A 20,362-nucleotide genomic window follows, 5' to 3' on the forward strand; every position below is an offset into this window, starting at 1 on the left:
CCACTCTTTCCCACAGCAGGTTTTTCCCACGCCCCCCAGGGTAACCCCAACATCCTTTTGCGGCAGCAATTCCACGGTATCTATGGAGTAGAGGGGAGCAGCTCACGTCAGGTGGGGAACAAGAGGGGAAACTGGAGGCGCTTGGGTCGACCAGGCCATTGTACAACAGTAAAACAATAGAATCAGCAGCTCAGTAACGTAACTATTCAAACCCCTAAAAATTCTTACGCTTTCATACCGATTTTATAAGTATTAACGTGTGTGACCGTTATCAATATTTCTTACACAACTTAAAAATTATATAATACTTCCTATTCGAAGATATAACGTATAATTTTATGAAATATTTTGGTAAATTGTAATAGAACGGTATATCTAATTGTATCTTTTTCTTTCGTTATTCGGTACTTCTTTGAAAATTTCCATCTTAAAGATTTTCGGTTTATACTCGGTATTAGACGATAAAAGAAGAAGGAAATGATTGAAATATTTATACGAATGGCAGTGATCGGTTTTATATCGAGAGGTTCATGGATCCCTCTATAAATACGTACCTGTTAGAGCCACTTACGCGGGTAGTAATAACTCTACGTTGTCGTTTCGAACTTAGTTACTCGGCGAACACCGTCCGGGTAGGTTATATATTTTCTAGTAGAATTGTCGAGATATGTGTTTATCAGTCGCTATTAGCCTGAAAGTGACAAGACTGCAGAAAACCTAACTATAAGAAGGAAACCACAGAACGTATTCAAACAGTGTTTCGAAACAGTATGTTTGTATTTTGGATTTAAAGTGGCGCGCGCGCGGCTATATCATTTCTAAGGGTTGGTAAGACTGTTCGGAAAATTCGGAAAGTGAACAGGTGTTTTTTGAATGGATTAGGGAGAATAGGTGACGAGGACGCAAAAGGATTTGCGAATGTTGAAGAATCAAGGAACAGTGTGACATTTGTGAATAACCGATCATTTTAAAAAATGCACTGGGATTTATGTTTCCATTGAACATATTACGAAAAATGAGGTGAGCCCCCAAAACGTAACCTGTTTTTGTTCGGTGTAATCTTTGCATCAAGAAGGTAAATAGAAGATATTTTTAGTAGTTTAATAATTCTTTATTAAAACAATTGTACAAGCTTGTTACTTTCAACATTTATCAATCTATCTATGAAATTAAAACAATCTACAATGTTCAATTTCTATTATTATGGAATGTAAATTCTTCATATTCAGAAAGTATCTTTTAGCAAGAATATCTTTTTCTTCTTATAACGTTATATATAATTTTATATCTATAAACGTTACAACACGCATAAAGTTTAGATCAGTTTGTTATTTATGTGCTAATATAAGTTCTGTTATTACAATGTACCGCAATACATAAAGTTTAGTTCGTTGATTTCACACAGAAGAATGTGTTTGTAATTCTATTCATGATGCATTTAATTAAGAGTTGTGAGTATATGTAGCTTGTGTCAGACAATTGGTATCACAAATTTTATTAGGAAATACAAGCTTTTTGCTTTTCCTAGAATATTATTTTGTTGGTTCTTTGTAAAACGCATAGTAATATGTAACATGGATGAGCAATATCGTACTTTGTAACCAATACTGTGTTTGAAAATTAAGAAGATTTAGAGAAGTTACCTTAGCATATGTAAAATTAATCAGAGAACATCTTTATACTTACAAGTACATGGATATGATTGTATAGACACGACGAACAAGGGTGATTTAATTCATGCAGGAAAAATGAGCTCAGCTTGGTTCCCACAGTATATATGTACATTTCCTCTTTCCTGTACTAAGACTAGCAATTCTTAGGAGCTCGTTTAAAGAAAGATACCTTACGTTAATTATATCTTGCATCGAGAAAAACAAAAATCTTTCCCACACTTTAGTTTTACACGAATAGAATCCTATGCATCTATGTCTATTCAAAGATATATAGTTAGAAAGACAACTGTTTTTTACAATTAGGGTAATACGTATAGATTTGGATGTCTGCAATAACAAATTATGATCCTATTTATGTATATTTATTTCAATTTGATTTAATGATATATTTGTGTCTCTCTAATATCTACTTGACAAGAGAATATTTGAAAAAATAAGAACGATATTGAGTGTGAAAGACAATATTGGTTATAATTGGCCATGATGAAATGTATTTCAGGTAAAGAGGCAGTGGCAATTATGACATGCATAGATGACAAGGATAGTCTGCAAGCAACCTAACAACTCTGTTGTATAGTCGAGAGAATCGAAGCGAAGATTAAATATGCCACACCAGTTTGGTTTGCCGACGATGGCACATGGAATGCAATCTCCTCCTTCACCGACTTCGGTCATGTCGGTTTACCCCCGATTTGGATCCGGTGTCTATAGACCGGATCATCAAGATCAAAGGTTGACACGCGAAGCAATGGAACGTTATTTGCGCGATAGAAGCGACATGGTTATTGTAATTCTTCATGCAAAGGTTGCGCAAAAGTCGTACGGCAACGAAAAAAGATTCTTCTGTCCTCCACCGTGTATTTATTTGTTCGGTGATGGGTGGAGAATGCGGCAAGAGCAGATGCTTCGCGAAGGAGAGAGCGAGCAGTCTGCTCAGCTTTGCGCATTTATCGGGATCGGGAATTCCGATCAAGACATGCAACAACTAGATTTGAACAATGGTAAACAGTATTGCGCGGCAAAGACACTTTATATTTCGGATTCGGATAAGAGGAAGCACTTTATGCTCTCGGTGAAAATGTTTTACGGTAGCGGACACGATATCGGTGTGTTTCATAGTAAAAGAATCAAAGTGATCTCGAAGCCGTCGAAGAAGAAACAATCGTTGAAAAACGCCGACTTGTGTATAGCGAGCGGAACAAAAGTTGCGCTGTTTAATCGGTTACGATCTCAAACGGTTAGCACGCGTTATCTTCACGTGGAAAACGGAAATTTTCATGCCAGTTCGACGCAGTGGGGTGCGTTCACCATACACCTGTTGGACGATAATGAGAGCGAATCGGAAGAGTTTCAGGTTCGAGACGGCTACGTACATTACGGCAGTACAGTGAAATTGGTATGTTCGGTAACAGGAATGGCTCTTCCACGTTTAGTAATTCGGAAAGTGGACAAGCAAATGGCCAGTCTAGAGGCGGACGATCCAGTTTCGCAACTGCATAAATGCGCTTTCTATATGAAAGACACGGACCACATGTACCTCTGTTTATCTCAAGAACGTATTATCCAATTTCAAGCTACTCCTTGTCCAAAGGAGGCAAATAAAGAAATGATAAACGACGGTGCCTGTTGGACGATAATCAGCACCGATAAGGCAGAGTATCAATTCTTCGAAGGCATGGGCCCGGTTAGATCGCCGGTAACACCGGTACCGTTGGTCCATAGCTTGCACTTGAACGGCGGCGGGGACGTGGCAATGCTCGAATTGACGGGAGATAATTTTACGCCTAATCTTCAGGTATGGTTCGGTGACGTGGAAGCGGAAACTATGTATAGATGTCAGGAAAGTATGCTTTGCGTGGTACCAGATATATCACAATTTAGGGGTGAATGGCTCTGGGTGCGGCAACCGACTCAGGTGCCTGTCTCGTTGGTTCGCAACGATGGTATCATTTACGCGACCGGTCTGACGTTTACCTACACTCCAGAACCTGGTCCTCGGCCTCACTGTCCGCCAGCGGACGAAATTATGAGAGCCCCACGCGGCATGCACAATCAACCGAACATGCCACCGGCGATCGCGGACGTACCTTGGAACACCCATCAACCCCCTCAATCGGGTCTCTGATGTTTCCTAGACAATTACAGTGCGCATCACCAAAGTTTACGAGTCAGTGAGACGAACGCTGTTGTTTCCGTTCATTCTTCGAACGATATTCCAGTTGTTTCTATCGATAACAACGAGCCAATCGGCGACGATGTTAACTCAGTGACTACCTACGCAGCGAAAGACCTATTGCTCCGAGTCGACAGTGCGGCAACAAGTTTAGACAATACAAAAAACAGCACGTAGCAACCATTTCGTTGCATTGCGTTGCGTTGCGTTGTGTCGCATTACGTTGCGTTTTATTGCGTTACGACGCTACGTTGAATATGTACAGTGTACGGTACCGAGAATCGTTTCCCTATGTTCATAAATACGTAGGTACCTAGCTTTAAGTGTTGATACAGAATTACACACAGGGATTAGAATTTATAGCGACCTTAGAATTAAGAGCTTTTTACGAATGTGAATATATTTAGCTATTACTTGGTAAAAGGAATATGATGGGGAGGGGAGAACAAACTCGAAAATTTGTTCGCTCATTAAACGACGAAACAAAACACGCTATTAAATCTCTCCGTTGTATTAGATTAGCCATCGAGACTTAACGGCGTAGACCGTACAATTGCATATCGATCACTGGAAGTGGTTGTACATTTCTCATCGATTACTGCAGATTCGTTCTTCGAATGATCAGATATTGTTATCGAAGGAATCTAATATATTTGGTTTAAAATTGACCGAATTTCTACCGCAATTATCGCAATACACATTGTATGTAAAAACGTAGTTTTCAGAATGCTCTTGCTGATACTTTTTACATTTATAAAAATGTAGCATCAAATAATTTTTAAAGGCATTCATTTTTATTTATCGAGAAATACGAATGACTTGCGAATATCGGCCAAGATACGAGCTACATATGCGATGCAAATATTCGAACGACTAATTCATCTTTTACAAACCAATTGAAAATTTCTATCCATCCAGTTTCTTTCTTTTATATCATGAATATTTCAAATGTATTTAATTTACTGTTTTACATAGTATATGCATTAATGCAAAATTGAACATTATAATCGTATTTTTCTCGTGATACGCAATGTACGTAACGTACATTTCAGATGGACTACACGTTAATTTTGTGAAACTTTATGCGCAACTTAGAAATTATTCTAGATTTAATCCAATTGGAGAAAATCGTTAGTATCTTGCCGAAATTGCAATTTGCTATTTCGATTGATTTCGTGCGCTAACCGACTATCGCTGTTTTATTTTACCGACGATTATTTATTTTCATAATTGTTATATAATTTCGCCAATGAAACCTTTGATTGCTTTTTTAACGTAGACGTAAAATATTGTGCACGCTCCCTATTAATCTCACTGATTATCGATATCACGATTTTTCTAACGGAATTCTTGATATCATCCACAGAGAAGACAATATGCTTATTCGCGCGAAAATACGATATGTAACGGTGCATTTTAAATGGATGACACAAAAGAAAAATCTAAATATATACGTTTTTATGTCTCTCTATGTTTTACAATAAATTGGTCAGATTTATATAATAAAGTCTTTACTTCATGACCTACATGTTATTTCCAAATCCCAAGATTCGATAATAGAGACAACTGTACGTACATAACTGTTGCGGCACGAAGCTCAGGTGTACCTTGAAAAAGTAATTGCATTTGGAAAGAATGGGCCAATCGTTTTACATTTCACCGAAATTGTTCGAAATACCAATACGATATTATTGTACGCGAAACGCGATAATATGTTTCGGCCAAAGCAACGAAATTCGCTGATACGAAAACTAAAAATTATTAGCTAGAAACAATTCGTTTTTTGACTCCTCGACTTGGTCGAAGCGATACAGGCTCTTTTCTAGATACCATCGAATATAATTATCTGCAACAGGAAGCGAGATAAAATCGCTTTGAGAATTGTCTTCCTGAAGAGATCCATTGTAAAAGAGGAATGTCGGTATACATGTATACCATGGGAATTTACCCACGATTAAAATTTACACCAAGTACCTGAAGAATACGATTATCTTTATTCACAGTAATAAATTGCGAGTTAATAATAATTACATCCTTATACGTATCAGTGGACGGATAATCATTGAGTAATCATTACAATTCATTACATTGGAAAACTATTTTAAGTTACGTTCAAGCGTTACATTAAGTTAAGTTGCCAATTTTTCAATAACTTTTCGCAGACGTGGAACTGTTTTGGATCATATCCCAATTTGTCAAACTACGTTTGAACCTGAAGTTCTTTCATTGTATTTCTCTCTCACATACACACGCACACTTTCTTTCTCTCACTTACGAATTAAAACAATATTTTACAAAACTATATGAGAATCTTATTTGTAAATAAATCATATACAATCTTTTAAACTAATTACTTGTGTACACGTGCACTATGATTCCCTTTACGCTCTCAGTCGTTGCAACAATTGAACGACAATGGATATAAGAATATAGAGTATATATATATATACATATACACGTACATATGTATGTGTAATACATATATATATTGGATATGTATATAATAAAAAATGTATAAAGAGAACACATGTATGAAACATTTGTTATTGTATGAAGTTTGCTATTGTGCTTATCAATATTCTTTGTGTAAAAAATTGTATTTTTCGCGAGTGTCTATAGTTACAGAAATCATTGTTATATCGAAAAGGATTGCTATTTAAATAAATCTTCTATAAACAACATAGACCGGATCCGTGTCGATCGTTTTTAATCACAATCGTTAAATTACCTGGTATTTCTTCTTTTTTTATATTTCACTTTACCGACTCTCTCATTTCGCGTATGCTTAATTTTACGAATAGCGACCACAAACCGACATGGTCGAGTAGGATCGCTTTTACTTTATCCGTATCGTGCGTTGTTTATTCATATTTGTGAGCATTAACGAAATATATGAAGTTAATAGATCATCCATTTTGTATCCGAGTGAAGTTTCGCACAATAGTTTCGAACCTCTGACTAAATTTCCAATCGTCATATGAAAATAGGTATTACCCGACGACCAATTTGAGATTCTTGTAAATGGATGCGTTACTAGTATATCCTACGAATACAAACGTTCACAGGTAACATTTTTAGGTATAATTTCTAAACAATTATAGATAAGACAAATGTGTTCACTTACTTTCGTTTGTGGATGTATAAGACTTACACCGTGCTTATTTATAGCGATTAACAATAATTCTGGATAATTTGGTTCTGTGCTTTGTTTGACTTCGAAAAAGGCTGAACCAAAGGTTGGCCATCGATAAACTATTTTCAAAAACGTTATTTTGGCATCTTCTGGACTCATACCTACGGAGAAATTTATTTATCTATTTACTTTGCAATTGCATGTGACATATAGAGAAAAAGTAAATAAGTATTGACTGTGCGCTCAAACACGATTGAAACAATATCTTACCAGCATCCTGATTGTATGCTGCTATTATCGATCTCTTCCAATCGTTAGAACTTTGTACCTTTACTAAATCTCCAGGTATAAGTTCTCTTAACATTTGCCTAGGGAAAATCTTACGTTATTACATTGTTCTTCTAAATATAAGCTAGTACGTAACTACGTGCTACAGCAGATTATAACGTGTATTCCACTTACGGAATAGCTTGAAGTTCCTGCTTGCTTTCACCAAAACGAACTCTGTACACTAGTGCTGCTAATCTGGATGCTTCTTCCTTGGTACATTTATGGTAACCTATAAGGAGAGATACATACGTAAATAGTGTAATCGTGTAAAATGATCAAGCCGGATAATAATCTACGATACGACAAAGTGCTTTAAAAGTGTTGGAACGCAACTTTTACCTCTTAATAATTTAGGAAGCTCCTGGTGAAAGTGGAAAATGAGGTCTGCGTTCCTGTCTTTACCGGGAACGGTGTTGGTCCACAATTTCTTCATGAAAAATACTTGATACGTAAATTGAGGTGATACACCTAAGCAAAATATATGAAAATCTTATTACGTTTCTTTGTGTTGCATTTATGATTGGCAAAAAATTATAACGAATGTGGTACCATCGCGAGAGGGTCGAGCTTTTCTTATCCAATCCGTCAAATGTCGTACAAAGTCGAAGAAGAAATCCCCTTCTGGAACCGAGATGACTTTATCGGCAATCTTCACAAACAGACTGAATCCTTCTGCAGAACGTAAGTTCAGTCTTTGCGCTATATTTTGACAAAAATCTTTAGCTCTCGTCGACGAATCCACTTCGAACGCCTGTATATAGAAATAAATTGGAGAATGATCGCCGTAAGTTTGATAACTGTTCTTGAAATGAATAAAACTGAGATAAAATAGTCACTTAAAGCATACGCACTTCGTCCGTGTCGTCAGGAAAGTAAACTTTGTGAAATATTTGCGTCGTTTTGTGCTGTATAGCCTCTACTTCCACTTGGTGTGGAGGATACTTTCGTTGACCGTTACGTAAGGTTTTTTGTAGCCTTTGTAAAGAATCCTGAGATATGGGATGCCGTCTCGTGCGTAAAAACAGAGTCAACTCCTGGCAAAGAACAGAAATACATGTAAATTGAACGAATACATTCACGAATATATTATGTAAATGCGATATTTTACTTTTAAGAGACTTTGGCTGCAAGTGAAGAGACCGGTGGCGAGCCACATCAATTCCCAACCACGTTCTTCGCTCAGTCTATTTCGATTATCGGTTAGTTGTTTCATGATTTGACAATAAATTTCGTCTCGAAGAATTTCGTTTTTCAATGGTCCGTCAAAAATAAGATCCGTGTACTCGTTGCCGATACGCGGTCTCTTCGTTGGCAAATCACCCATGTATTTCAAAATCGCGTTAAAAGCGAAACACGCTTCCTCGGCTAATTCTTCTTTCGATATCAGCTTCTTTAAGAGAGGTTGTTTAATAGGATCTCTGGAATGATGCCACAGTTCGTCGGTGTGTCCGCGTCGCGCTGTTGTTAGGGTCAACGCCTTTGACATAGTCCTCTTTGGCGGTGTTCTGTAACGAGCGTGAAACATCTCTCTATTATAATTCATAACGTGAAAGATTCGTTGCGTATTTACGGACAAGCGTCATTTACCGGAAGTGATCAATAGCGTATTCTAAAAGAGTATGAGGTTTGTCACGGGATTCTACTCCATTTACTTGCTGTGGATATAATTTGCGGCCATTTTCCGTTCCTTCGATGCTGAATAGGGACTAAAAGAGGGATCGATTAACGAGATTCGTTCAATTCATATAAAAGAAAGAATAGATAAAGAGAAAAACAAAGAGGTCGCGCGGAAAAGACACGCGTTAGCCTTACTAAAATATCGTTTGGTGGTTTCGTTAGCGAGGGCAAAACGTATACTGTCTCGGCTGGAAAATCGCCTTTTTCTCCGGTTCTTTCGCAAGTGCCGATGCACCATCCCGAATTAAGTACAGTTTCACCGGTACTCTCGTCCTCCAGAATAATAAGATCCCCCTTTTGAAAGGTCAAGAACGACGAACCTTCGCCTGGTGCTTTGTAATCTTGCAAAGCGATAACATATTTGCTACGTTTCTTCAAACCTTCTAAAAAGTATACCACCAGATCGCGAATGTCTTCGGCGTTAGGGCTTTGAAAAGTGAATTCCTCTCCTCGCACCGTTGACAAGTTGAACGTTTGCGTGAACATTTTATTCGTTCTGAAAGTTACGATAGAATCGAGAGATAAAATAAGATTGGAAAAGAGACGATTGTAAAGGGTACGTACTTTTGACTAGACACGGTGGTGATTTCGGGAAACGACAATTCGAGAAGTACTTGTTCTTGATCGTCTACGACGTACACTCCGGTCCAATTCACGGCTATGATAACGTCGTTCTTCGGTAAATTCGGCCCGGAATTTCTGTACGCTTCGTAGAAGCGAGAAAAGAGTAATGGCCACTTGAACTTTGCATAACCGACGATATCCTCCTTAACCCGCAAAGCAGGTACCTTTTCCTTTAAATAATAACTCTGCAAGAAGAAAAATCGTTTCGTCATTGTCGTCGATAGAAGAAACGTATACGGTGAAGTGAAATGCGAGCGCCGAAATAAGTTTCGATCAATTATCGTAATGTAAGGTCACCTTTTTATATGCCTGTAGAACCAGATGTCCCCATCTGTCGATCGCTTTGTCGATACCGGTCAGGCAATAGTCCGGTATGTAATTTGGCAAAAGAGTGTAAAGTCTGTCGACGTTCATATCGGTGTGATATTCGATGTAATATTGTTGGGCGGCGATCATCGCTAAATCTTCTTCTTTATCGCAACGATATTCGCCGAATTTTACTCCCCTAACCACCTGTTGATAAATTAAATTGGTAGCGACTTGATCTTCGGTCGGTTCGTGCCAAGGCGCGAATATCTCCTTTCTGAAGAACAACCTCCACGGAGCATTCCGTTCTTGAGCACCTTGTTCCTTGGCGTATTGCTCACACTGCGAGATGGCATCCATCACATGGTCACCGCCGCTGCCGAGCGACGAGACTTTATCAAACAACGCGATATAAAGAGAAAATCCGAACTGGTCGCGCAACGATATCTTATCGGAGAGCTGATTGCACAGTTCTCTGGCGGTGGTGGCGGAATCAGCGAGCAGCGTTTTAGTGTTACCGTCCATAAACGTGATCGGCAACATAATTGGTTTCTTGGATTTGGTCGCTTGAAGCTCCAACCAGCTTGGCGGTTGGTTTCGCGTACCGTTGTTGAACGTTCTCTTGAGCCGATCCTCGCAGTACGGCGCATATCCGGGTGGTCCCTCCCTGATGAATGCTCGCAAGTAATTGACGAATTTTTCGGACGGAGCGAAACATCCGACGCAGAGCGATAGTAAGATCCAACCGCGAGCGTGCGACGACTTGGATGGGTTGTTGGTCAGTTGTTTGCATATTTGACAGTATATCTCGTCTCTTAATTCCGCACGTAATATTCCATGGCCGATAATGAAATGAAGCTTCTCGAGGTTTGAGGTAGGTCTCGCTTCCAGCCAGGACTGATAACTATCCGCCGTGTATTCGTCCTCTTGTAGTTTCCGTCTGACATCCTCGCCCAATTTGTTTTTTCGTTTCAGCGTTAACGAGACCAACTTGTGTCTTATCGATCGTGGTTTTTGCCTGAGAAACGTTTCCGGATCGACGCCCATCATTTGCGCCTCTTGGAACTCTTTGCTTCGTATAAAATTACGACCAAGAGTCGCTGTGACTTTCGACATGACCGAGGTCGTATCTCTGTCCATCGTGTGAAATCTAGGCTCGGGTAAGTCTCCGGTAAAACGAAGTATCGTGATCCACAGTGCTTGGGCAGCCAGCTGATCTCCTTGCGTGTGCAAAGGCAACAACGGGTGTTTCAAAGGCTTCCTCGAATACTGATGAGTAATATTCCCTTGAAAGTAAGTTGCCGCGAATTTTTGAAACTTGAATTCCGATAGATCTTCCTCGTCCTCCGATGCTGTTTGAACGGGGCTAATGATCTCCTGTTGGTCTGCCTTTGGCGCAGGTAGATCATTAAACACAGAGGTTTCCCTAGCAGGTGTTGGAGCCTCGCTGCTCGAATCCGGTAGAAAATCAAACATCGCCTCGACCAATTTACTATCGTCGACCGGTTCGTCTTGTTTTTTGGCTGCATCGTTTATTAGATTCTTCTTAATCTCCATTCTGCGCCGGTCTTCCAGTTCCATCTCTATCTCTTTTCTTTCCAATTCTTGCATTCGTTCTCTATAGTTCTGCTCGGCAATTTCTTTCGCCCGTTTATTCCCTTGGTCCTTCAACTCCCGCTCTTCCTTCTTTCGAAGCCTCAACGCTTCGACGTGCAATCGATACTCATACTTGATCTTTTTGTAGCGTCTTTGCGCGATCAATCTTCGAACGTGAGCTTGTATCTTCACGATCGCCCACAATTTCTTTTGGTACATTTTCCGTACCAGGTAGCCTCTGGCTCGGGCTTGAAGAGCGACTATGTGTCCCCTGAGATGCCTGAATCTGTGCGATAACACTCGCGATCTGATCAGCGCTTGAAGTCGCATGTAACCGATACGCATACGTTTGTATCGTTGTCGTTGCGCGTAGCCCCTCCAGTATTTTTCGACGACAGTCGCGGCTGCTCTCATGCGAAGGAATCTTCTTCTGTAAACCCAGCCACGTATGTTGCGTTGTAGGATTAGAATCTTTCGCGTTAAAACGCGATCGCGTTCCTGCTCCAAGAACAAGTCGTGCGCGTCTTTGAGAAACACTTTTGTATGCCCGAGTTGATAATCCGATCTTCCCAATACTATGTGACAGATTTTGGATGTAACCGCGTGGCAGTCGACCTTATGCGCCGGAGGTATACCCGGAATGAGAAACCGATATCTCTCCACGAACTCCGGGAAGGAATGTCTGATCGGATAACCAGCTCTACGAATTCGAATCGTTTCCATCATGCCGGAGTATCTCAATTGTCGACAACAAAGTCCTCTGTCGAACATCATCGGTTTCTTGTACTCGTTTGGTTTGATACATCTGATGAAGAAAGGTTGGCAACTGCACAATGTTTTCATCAGAGAGTCCAAGGATTTTTTGAACTGAGTGGACAGAGTAGGTGCTCGTTTCCTAGTCTCTGATCCCATACCGATGTCCTCGGCGAAACAGGCCTGCAAAAATTTATTCGACGATATGTGAATCAGCTGCAATAAATCGGCGCTAAACGTGTCCCTGTTCTTCTCGAGGAAGCTTCTGGTATCGTAGAACACGACACCGGCGAAGTGATTAAGGCCGAACGACGTATTGATGTCTGATTTTGGTTTTAAATAATTCCGATGACTGCCGTGCGTTTTGTGTATCTTAGCCAACATGGTCTGGTCCGTACCCTTCGGAAACTTTGATTCTTCGTCTATCAAGGCCATGATGTTCAACTGTTTGATAGCTATCAAATCGAGCGCATCCTGATTGTCGACGAACTCGATATGCTGCCAGTTGATACCTTCGTGATTGTATTCTTCTTGTTCCAGCTTAAAGATATGTTGCACGAAAAATTGTTGCAGATTTTCATTGGCATAGTTGATGCAGAACTGCTCGAAGCTATTGTGACTGAAATTTTCAAAACCGAATATATCCAATACACCTATGGCGCTTCTGGACATGTTCTTGGGCCTATAGATCGCTTCGTTTATCTTTTTCACGATATGCACGAACAATCGTCCGTATATTCCCTTGACGAACGCGTCTCTGATATCCACCGATTGGTCCCTGGACAACGTAGACACCTGCGTGCACACGTTACAATTCGGCTCAACAAGAGGAAAGTATTTTCTACTGTAATTGTCGCAGTGTGACACTTCGTATTTATCGTCCCGTCTGTATAGGAACGTAACGCGAATTATTCCTTACTTACAACAGTCTCACCGTGAGCGAATATCGTTTTTCGAGTTAGAGCGTCTATCAAAGATTGGACGGGTACGCCCAGTAAGTGCGCTACCCTCTGCACATTTGTCTGTTCCGGAATTTCAGTAGCGTCTAAATTATCTAGAAAGTAGATTTAAATTAGGAAGACAAGCGAAACGCTTTAACGTTATACGAATTACGCTGCTTACCTACGACGGTAGCTCTGTATTTGACGTTTCCCATGTGCAATAGGGCAGCCAACAGCTTAAGTATCTCCCATATTTCCATGTCGGAAAACAGCAAAACTTTCATGGCTGATCTAATGTCGGCAAACTCCGCGGCATCGTCCCGCCCCTCGCACGTGATGCTACCACCCTGAGAAGAAAAACCTTCGATTCTAGATTCCCAACATTCGATACTATAACGCATGAACGAAATCGAAACATTACCCCCGTTAGATACTTGTACGAAGAGGCATCTTCCAGTTCCAGTTTCGACTTCTCTTCTTTCGAAAGACCAGCCAGCATACAATAGAATACATGATAATTTCTCTCGTCCAGACTTTGCGAGACTATTCGCGATTTCTCCAAAAGATATTGCTCGATTTTTGCTCCTTCTATCACCCCTTGCTCGTTGAAATGAATGTCGATGTACTTTCCAAAGCGAGACGAATTGTCGTTTCGTACCGTTTTGGCATTGCCGAACGCTATGAACGCGAAACCATAGATAAGGTGAATAACTTCTGTGTCTTTGTCTATCGCGACGCGACGATCGAGAGAGCCGTTTACCTTCCAAGATGGGATTCGCCTCCAAAATTTGCTGTTCGATCCAAGAATGCTTGCCACTAATCGCTGCCAAATATTGCAAAATTAGTTTTGTACTTTCCGTTTTGCCGGCTCCGCTTTCCCCGCTAAGACACAAACATTCGTGCATTTGACAAATCATGTCTAAATAGAAAAATATAGAAGAAGAGGAGAGAGCCGCTCGGAATATTTCACGGAAGAAGAAATAAAGCGATGGTTGATACCTGATCACTATGCACTGATCTTGACCGTATCGATTCATATGCGCGTAACTATTGTCTCCGATGGCAAATATGTGTGGCGGCAGCTCTCCGATTTTACGATCCTTGTACAGTTTGATTTGTTCAGCGGTATAAATCGGTAATATTTGATACGGATTCACGGCGACTAGAATGGAACCCGTATAGGTCTGCGCAAAAACGATAGCTTAAATGAAATTACGGCCGCTTTAGGTCGTAAAACCAGGTGTACGTAAAAGCGATAGACCTTCGAGAGACTATCGCCTACCAAGACTCGTTTACGTACATATATGAGATTCTCGTTGTAACGAATCAACAAGTTCCTTAGAATACCAGCTTCATGGAGGTCTCCTAAGCTGATCATGTCTTCTACACCTTGCACAGAAGTGGCATGCATCGCCTTTATTCGCCTTTCCGGAGTCAGCCATTGTTCCTGGAAATTCCCGAATGAATTCATTGGCGAGACGAGTTCAAACACTTTCTCAACATCGACATCGTACTTATAATTTGCCGACAGGCAAGAGAAACGAGCAACAACTTTTCGAGTCGAGTCGAGAAATTTGGTGAATGCGGAAAGTAGGTAACGATTACCTTGTTATCGTCGTCTTTCACTTGAATGCGTCTGCCTTCCGCGGAAATTACTCGTGCTCCGATCGCAACGTCAAATTCTCTTCCTGAGATTGGTTCGATCCATATGTAATCTCCCTGCAACGTAATTTCGTTCACCGGTAATTTCCTTCTTTTGTTTCGGACATGCCGCGGGAATATCGACGCTTACGAGCACACGTTCTAATAACAACCGATAAAATTGCTCGCGTCTTAACATTCGAACGTCGATAGACGCGCGTCTTCTTCTTTTCCTCTTTCTTTTTTTCTTTCTTCTCGCTTTGTACAATTAATCCGCGCTCGTGTTCGCGATCGCGAGGGATCGAGTTTCGAAAACATCAGGCGTGGCGCATCTGTCGCCGCGAATTCTACGAATATAGCCGTGTACAACCGTATATATAGCAAATATAATGTAAAAGGAGCGGCTGCTACAGATAAAAATCGTGCGTCTCCATCTTTGATGGACACTCGAAAGTTGCCACCATAATCCGTGCATCACAGCCACTATTCTCAGCCAACGAATCGATTCGATCGAGTAGCGTACGCACGTACCATGTACAATTTCTCGTTTCTTTGGAACCCGATAGATTTTTCCTCGCTCCCTTCTTCCGCTGGCTCGCATAACCACCGATAATATAATTAGCCGAGTAAACGCGTATCGTTCCGGCTTCCAGTGACGCAATTTTACGCATAGTTCGATGCGATGCGATCGATCGCACTTCGAGCTTTCGTCTTGAACGCTTCGGCGCTTCAGCGAACGACGAAGTTTTCGCGAGTCACGCGACGTTGATTCCGTGCAGGCGAATTCATCGAGCGTGTCGTCGGCCGAAAAAGCTTTTTTCGGTCCTTTCGTTTGTTTCGCGTTCCTACGCATAAACCGTCGCCAACGATCGAATAAATATCGATGATCGAGATCGGCGGTGGTTGCGCACGCGCACCAAATTTTCACGAGACTCGTGCGGCGCTTCCACGGTTCCGTATAATCGTTTACATCGTTGGTTCGTGGCTACCCTTCGCGCGCATCCATGCATCCGTTTTGGTGCGTTTGTACGATCGTCGCGCAGTTATTCTCAAACAGCGGCTTCCTCCAATATCGCGGGAACGTTCATTTCTTGCGAGATATCTGCCAGAGCGAAAAGTCGGAATCGGTATATTTTCTCTTAGAGGCAATCCGATCGGTCGACGTCGTTCGAACAATGGAAACGAAAACCGTGTTCGTTTCAACTGAAAGGTAATTTGAGAACCTCTAAGTTAGCCTACGCTTTACGGATACGACTATACGAACGCACAGACTGTGCCTGATATTCGTATACGTTCCGATTGTTCACCTCACCGGAACCACATCGGAAGAGCTCGTCCGCTCGTTACCACGAAGCCAGTCTCCGTTCAATTTGGCTTTGCCAGTCGGTTTTACTTTCGGCCGGCCGAGTCTATGAAAAAGCCTGACTTGCGTTCTTTCCGTCTCGTACTCTCGCGTGAATAATTCGCAGTTGCGTATCTCTCTGACGGTATCCGAACATGGATTCTCCTTCGAGGTTAGGATCGAACGACACGGGAAATTCGAAAAAGGTTCGTTCGTTCGCGGACCGTTTGCCGTGGTAGAAGACGAGCCTGTATAACGTGATAGTATATGGACGCGTGCGCGTCCGCCACAGGGAAGGAATGGAATTACGATCGAGGGTACAAACGCGTGTCCGGCAAAACGATTCGCGTCCCGTTATACGACGGCTGGTTTGCTCGCGTGAAATGCTAAGCCGCTGTTCAGGGCATACGCCAAGTGACGAAGGACCGTTAACTATGCCTAATTAACCGACTATTCGTCTCATCCCACGTCGCAGCTGCGTCGACTGAGCATCGTCGACGATGCAGCGACATCGACTTTTTTCTCCAACCGATCAGATCGGAACGCGGCCTCTGTTCTTTGCGAACAAGAGATTATCCACGGCAACGAACGTGACGGAAAGACGCGGGAAGCGATCTCGTTTCAAGCACGTATTCCCCTTTTCCAGATATACCTACGTATCGCGCTTGAGCGAACCTTTTCGGAAATTACAAGGAACCACAGATTCGCTTTTTATTCGAGATCGTCGAATATCGCTAAACGAACGGGTAAATTTTCCATCTCCGGTTCCTAAGACTCTTCGTTGATCTGCCGGCAATCAAACCAACGAGTAACACACAGATTTACTTCGAGAGTTACTTGGACGTGTTCGCTCCGCGCATGATTTTTCATGCGCGGAAAGAATCTGAAGATGGTGGTCGATCTCCGTCATTTTCACTTGTCACAGATTCCTACTGACCGTCTTCGAAGAACGCGATGAAGAAAGCGGTAACATTACGCGCGAACGCTGGATCATCGTAGGTTCTTCGCATTCTTCGGTGTTGCGTGTTTGACACACTGATTTATTACTAATCATCCAGGACAAAGAAGAAGATGCGCGAAATGAAAACCTATTACGATGATACTTACCCGCGTGACGATGACCATCTCTCAAATCGTCGTTGTCGGCACTCCGCCTGAAAGAAAACAAAACTTTCTTCTTTCTCTCGTTCTCTCTTCTTTTATGTGCTCATTTTTTCCTTCAATTTTTCTTTCTTTTCTTTTCTTTTTTGCTGTGCTGGTGCAGTCGTGCAGCAAAACGAAAAGGGGAGCATCTCGAGCATAGATATTAGCGGATAGATAACATCGTTGATAATAAGACGGGCGAGCAAACATCAGCAAAAAGAGTATGAAATTCCGAGAACTGAATTGGACGAACGAACGGAAAGAATGGCTACTGCGGCGGACTGACTCTACTTGCTGATAATCGAATCGAAGTCCCTTATGCGAATCTATACGGAGAAAAATCGTTCCAGCGTGCGATGATGATGTCCGGCTGATCACCGTTACAGTGGAAGCAGCACAAGCATAAACCTGTTCGCAAAAGTGGGTTAGGCAGTTTCTGCTGCTACCACTCAGCCGTACACCTTTCGAGAACATCCATCGAGGATTCTTACCATGAGATCGATCTCCCTTCTCTTACCGAGTAACTCCGTCGATTTGCAGCTCTTGTTCACAACGATACGACTTACCAAAGAAAATTAATCGAGAACGAGTCGACTCGAATGGAATCGCGTTAGGCTCTTATGAAGCCGTATCGAGCGTCAGATTAGACCGAAGAGAGTCGAACCTTATAAGTTATAAACTCGAAGAAAGCTCGATCGAATGCAAAGAAATTGCAATTTACGCGTCACTAGCATCGATTTCGTTCGTCAAAAGACGACACGGATGAATTTGCTTCTATTATGCTCGCACGAATAACTCTCGGGTCGACGAACCGTTCGGCATTCTTTACTTTTTCGTATTTCTTTCTTTTCTTCTCTTCTCTCATTACGACGAATCATCAACGTCCGACTCGTTTTAGAAATCGAGGAAGGTCCAAATATTTCGTGTAACGCCGTGTTAAATTAAGAATGCGATAAAATACACTGCGACCTGATAAGTAGGGGAAAAGGTCCGGAAAGCGATATATACCCTTGAACTTGAGAGACGACACACGTGGAAAGACGTCGCAGTCGTTGACTTTGAAAATATCGGGAGAACAGAACGGAGGATGTATGCACCGCCTACGGGAGACTTTAATGGGCGATCGAACGACACGCGTTTCTACGTGGTACGTTACGAACCGTTGCGATTCGATTAAAAATCAACAAAACTAATGCTTTCTATTCCAATACGTTACAGAACAAATAACCTTGATTTGCATTTCCTAACGACTCCACTAAAATCCTACTTCCATAGTTTTTTTTACTTGCTGTAATCGCACTCGTTCAAAGAATTATTTCTTACGTCACGATCGTTTTCCACGTGTGCATCTTCGTTCTATTCTAATTCTCTTTGTATTCTGCGATTGTCTTCTGATTTCATGCAATAAAACGAACGTCCACACGATCTCCGAAAACGAACAACGTTTTCCTTTATGCGTTTCTTTACACCGATTCAACACAAATTTACGTTCTTTCCCGCGAAAGAGTACACGCGAGTTTGAAACTCTGCCGATAGTGGAGAAAATGATTCGGTCCGGATTAATCAGATGTAAGTGTAGAGTACGCGATCTTTTGGTAAATATCTCAAGATTCAAGACGTGAAATATTACTTTTTTTTTTATCTGAATCCAAGTCTTATCTCATTTACTTATTACATGTCGTATTTTAACACTCGTTCTGTACACTTACACGTATGGGCCGTAATTACGCGGAATCGTTGGTATTCTATTCTCCTTTTCATCCTTCTAACACTATTCTTTACGTAAAAAATTCATTTACAAAGACGAATACTTGATATTCGCGTGAAGTTTGAAAAATAAATGGCGATGGTAGTTGACTTGATATTTGAGAACTCAGTAGATATCAACGTCCGTTTCAAAGGCTGTACTAACGCGGTAATAAAATTATGTACATACATATAACGCCTATCGTAATCGTCTGATCTAGAGGTAAAAACGGACGCGACTCAGCAGTAACTTAAGAGTTTCGTTTCCGATCTGTGAAATATCTGCCAGAACAATTTTGTCATTCCGAATGGAATATTATTTACTTGTGGAAAATGGACGTTGATCTCGTGCAAAAGATGTTTCTCAGTAAACGAATAAATTCGAACGTACCTTATGCGAGTAACGAGAAACACGACGAAAGTGACTACACGATGTCGGCACACTCCATTAAGAGGCACTGCACTGCACTTCGAATACGACGTGAAGCGCGCTTTTCATGTCCGACGTGACTAGAGAAGCTCGTCGAAGCTTAGCGTTTGAAAAAACCGATGAACATGAAAAAAGGAAAGATCACGTACCGCACTATAAACTGGGACACGAAAAGCAACAGTAATTGTTTGAGAGAATAGGCCACAGCGGTGACCGGCACGTTAACTCGTCCACTCGGAGAGCTTCGGTTCGAATCGGGTGTGCCAGGTGGAAGCAACTGAAAGAGGTGGAAAAACTACCTTTGGCTAAACCACGATCGGCTTTGACTTCGGCTACGTGAAATCCCACCAATCGCCATACGTTGCCAATCACTCTACCTCGTGTTTACCGAATACTGTCTTCTCGACAGCTCTTTAATTGTTGCTTTCTTTTTAAAGATCTCCGAATCTTCCTCGATACTTCCTTTATCTCGGATTCATCGTGACGTCATTTGCTATAAGGTATACCTGCTGCGTATCTGCAACCTGTTGCGTTGCGATTCCCCTCCTCGGAACGATGTTCTCTTTACCGATCGAGAAGTTCGCTTCCTCTTTGCAGCTTCGGCTGCGGAATGGCGGCAAAAACGAATTAACATTCGATCGTGCAATTTGAATTCCAATCTTCTTCCCTTAGTTTCCTCGATTGATTCATCGGTTCGAATAATACGTTAGATACATGACATAAGGACAAACGAATCGTTTACATTGAAAATATATTTTCATTTTATATGAATTTCACATGAATGATATACATACATAAAATGTAATTTCTGTAACTTTTAACATATACATTAATATGCAAAGTACTGAAAACTT

General features: G+C 41.4%; 2 protein-coding genes across 7 annotated transcripts; one reads left to right on the top strand and one right to left on the bottom strand.

Moving 5' to 3' along the window:
- The first annotated feature begins 62 nt into the window (after positions 1-62).
- LOC117230954 (suppressor of hairless protein) lies at positions 63-6,196 on the top strand. 3 transcript variants are annotated; one of them, XM_033488931.1, is made up of 2 exons: positions 63-198; positions 2,173-6,196. In XM_033488931.1, the coding sequence occupies exon 2, from the start codon at positions 2,278-2,280 to the stop codon at positions 3,796-3,798; it is 1,521 nt and encodes a 506-aa protein (XP_033344822.1). In that variant the 5' UTR covers positions 63-198; positions 2,173-2,277; the 3' UTR covers positions 3,799-6,196. The 3 variants fall into 3 exon arrangements, with proteins under 3 accessions (XP_033344822.1, XP_033344821.1, XP_033344820.1); XM_033488930.1 differs by lacking the exon at positions 63-198 and adding an exon at positions 470-1,075; XM_033488929.1 differs by lacking the exon at positions 63-198 and adding an exon at positions 470-1,020.
- On the bottom strand, positions 5,818-19,976 carry LOC117230944 (myosin-VIIa). 4 transcript variants are annotated; one of them, XM_033488893.1, is made up of 21 exons: positions 19,808-19,976; positions 17,297-17,343; positions 14,812-14,925; positions 14,507-14,653; positions 14,206-14,390; positions 13,967-14,088; positions 13,628-13,884; positions 13,388-13,553; positions 13,189-13,319; positions 9,908-13,060; positions 9,551-9,795; positions 9,122-9,482; positions 8,897-9,015; positions 8,418-8,814; positions 8,161-8,343; positions 7,859-8,060; positions 7,649-7,777; positions 7,442-7,538; positions 7,250-7,347; positions 6,971-7,140; positions 6,683-6,889 (listed from the first exon to the last, which is right to left on the bottom strand). In XM_033488893.1, the coding sequence occupies exons 2-21, from the start codon at positions 17,312-17,314 to the stop codon at positions 6,683-6,685; spliced, it is 6,501 nt and encodes a 2,166-aa protein (XP_033344784.1). In that variant the 5' UTR covers positions 17,315-17,343; positions 19,808-19,976. The 4 variants fall into 4 exon arrangements, with proteins under 4 accessions (XP_033344782.1, XP_033344785.1, XP_033344784.1 ...); XM_033488892.1 differs by having other exon boundaries at positions 19,470-19,975; XM_033488891.1 differs by lacking the exons at positions 17,297-17,343; positions 19,808-19,976 and adding an exon at positions 14,999-15,046 and having other exon boundaries at positions 5,818-6,889.
- Between the last annotated feature and the right edge of the window lie 386 nt (positions 19,977-20,362).

Source organism: Bombus vosnesenskii, unplaced genomic scaffold (genome assembly GCF_011952255.1).
Source record: "Bombus vosnesenskii isolate JDL3184/JDL3185 unplaced genomic scaffold, Bvos_JDL3184-5_v1.1 scf7180000013270, whole genome shotgun sequence".
NCBI classification, from domain to species: Eukaryota; Metazoa; Arthropoda; class Insecta; order Hymenoptera; family Apidae; genus Bombus; species Bombus vosnesenskii.

Bases quoted from the DNA above. Each gene is read 5' to 3' on its own strand.
- LOC117230944 (XM_033488891.1), bottom strand. From the start codon at position 15,046: ATGTTAAGACGCGAGCAATTTTATCGGTTGTTATTAGAACGTGTGCTC. The intron at 14,089-14,205 runs GTATCAACCATC...TTTGTGTCTTAG, and splicing joins GATCAGTGCATAGTGATCAG to CGGGGAAAGCGGAGCCGGCA. The intron at 7,348-7,441 runs GTAAGTGGAATA...GATTTTCCCTAG, and splicing joins CAGGAACTTCAAGCTATTCC to GCAAATGTTAAGAGAACTTA.
- LOC117230954 (XM_033488931.1), top strand. From the start codon at position 2,278: ATGCCACACCAGTTTGGTTTGCCGACGATGGCACATGGAATGCAATCT.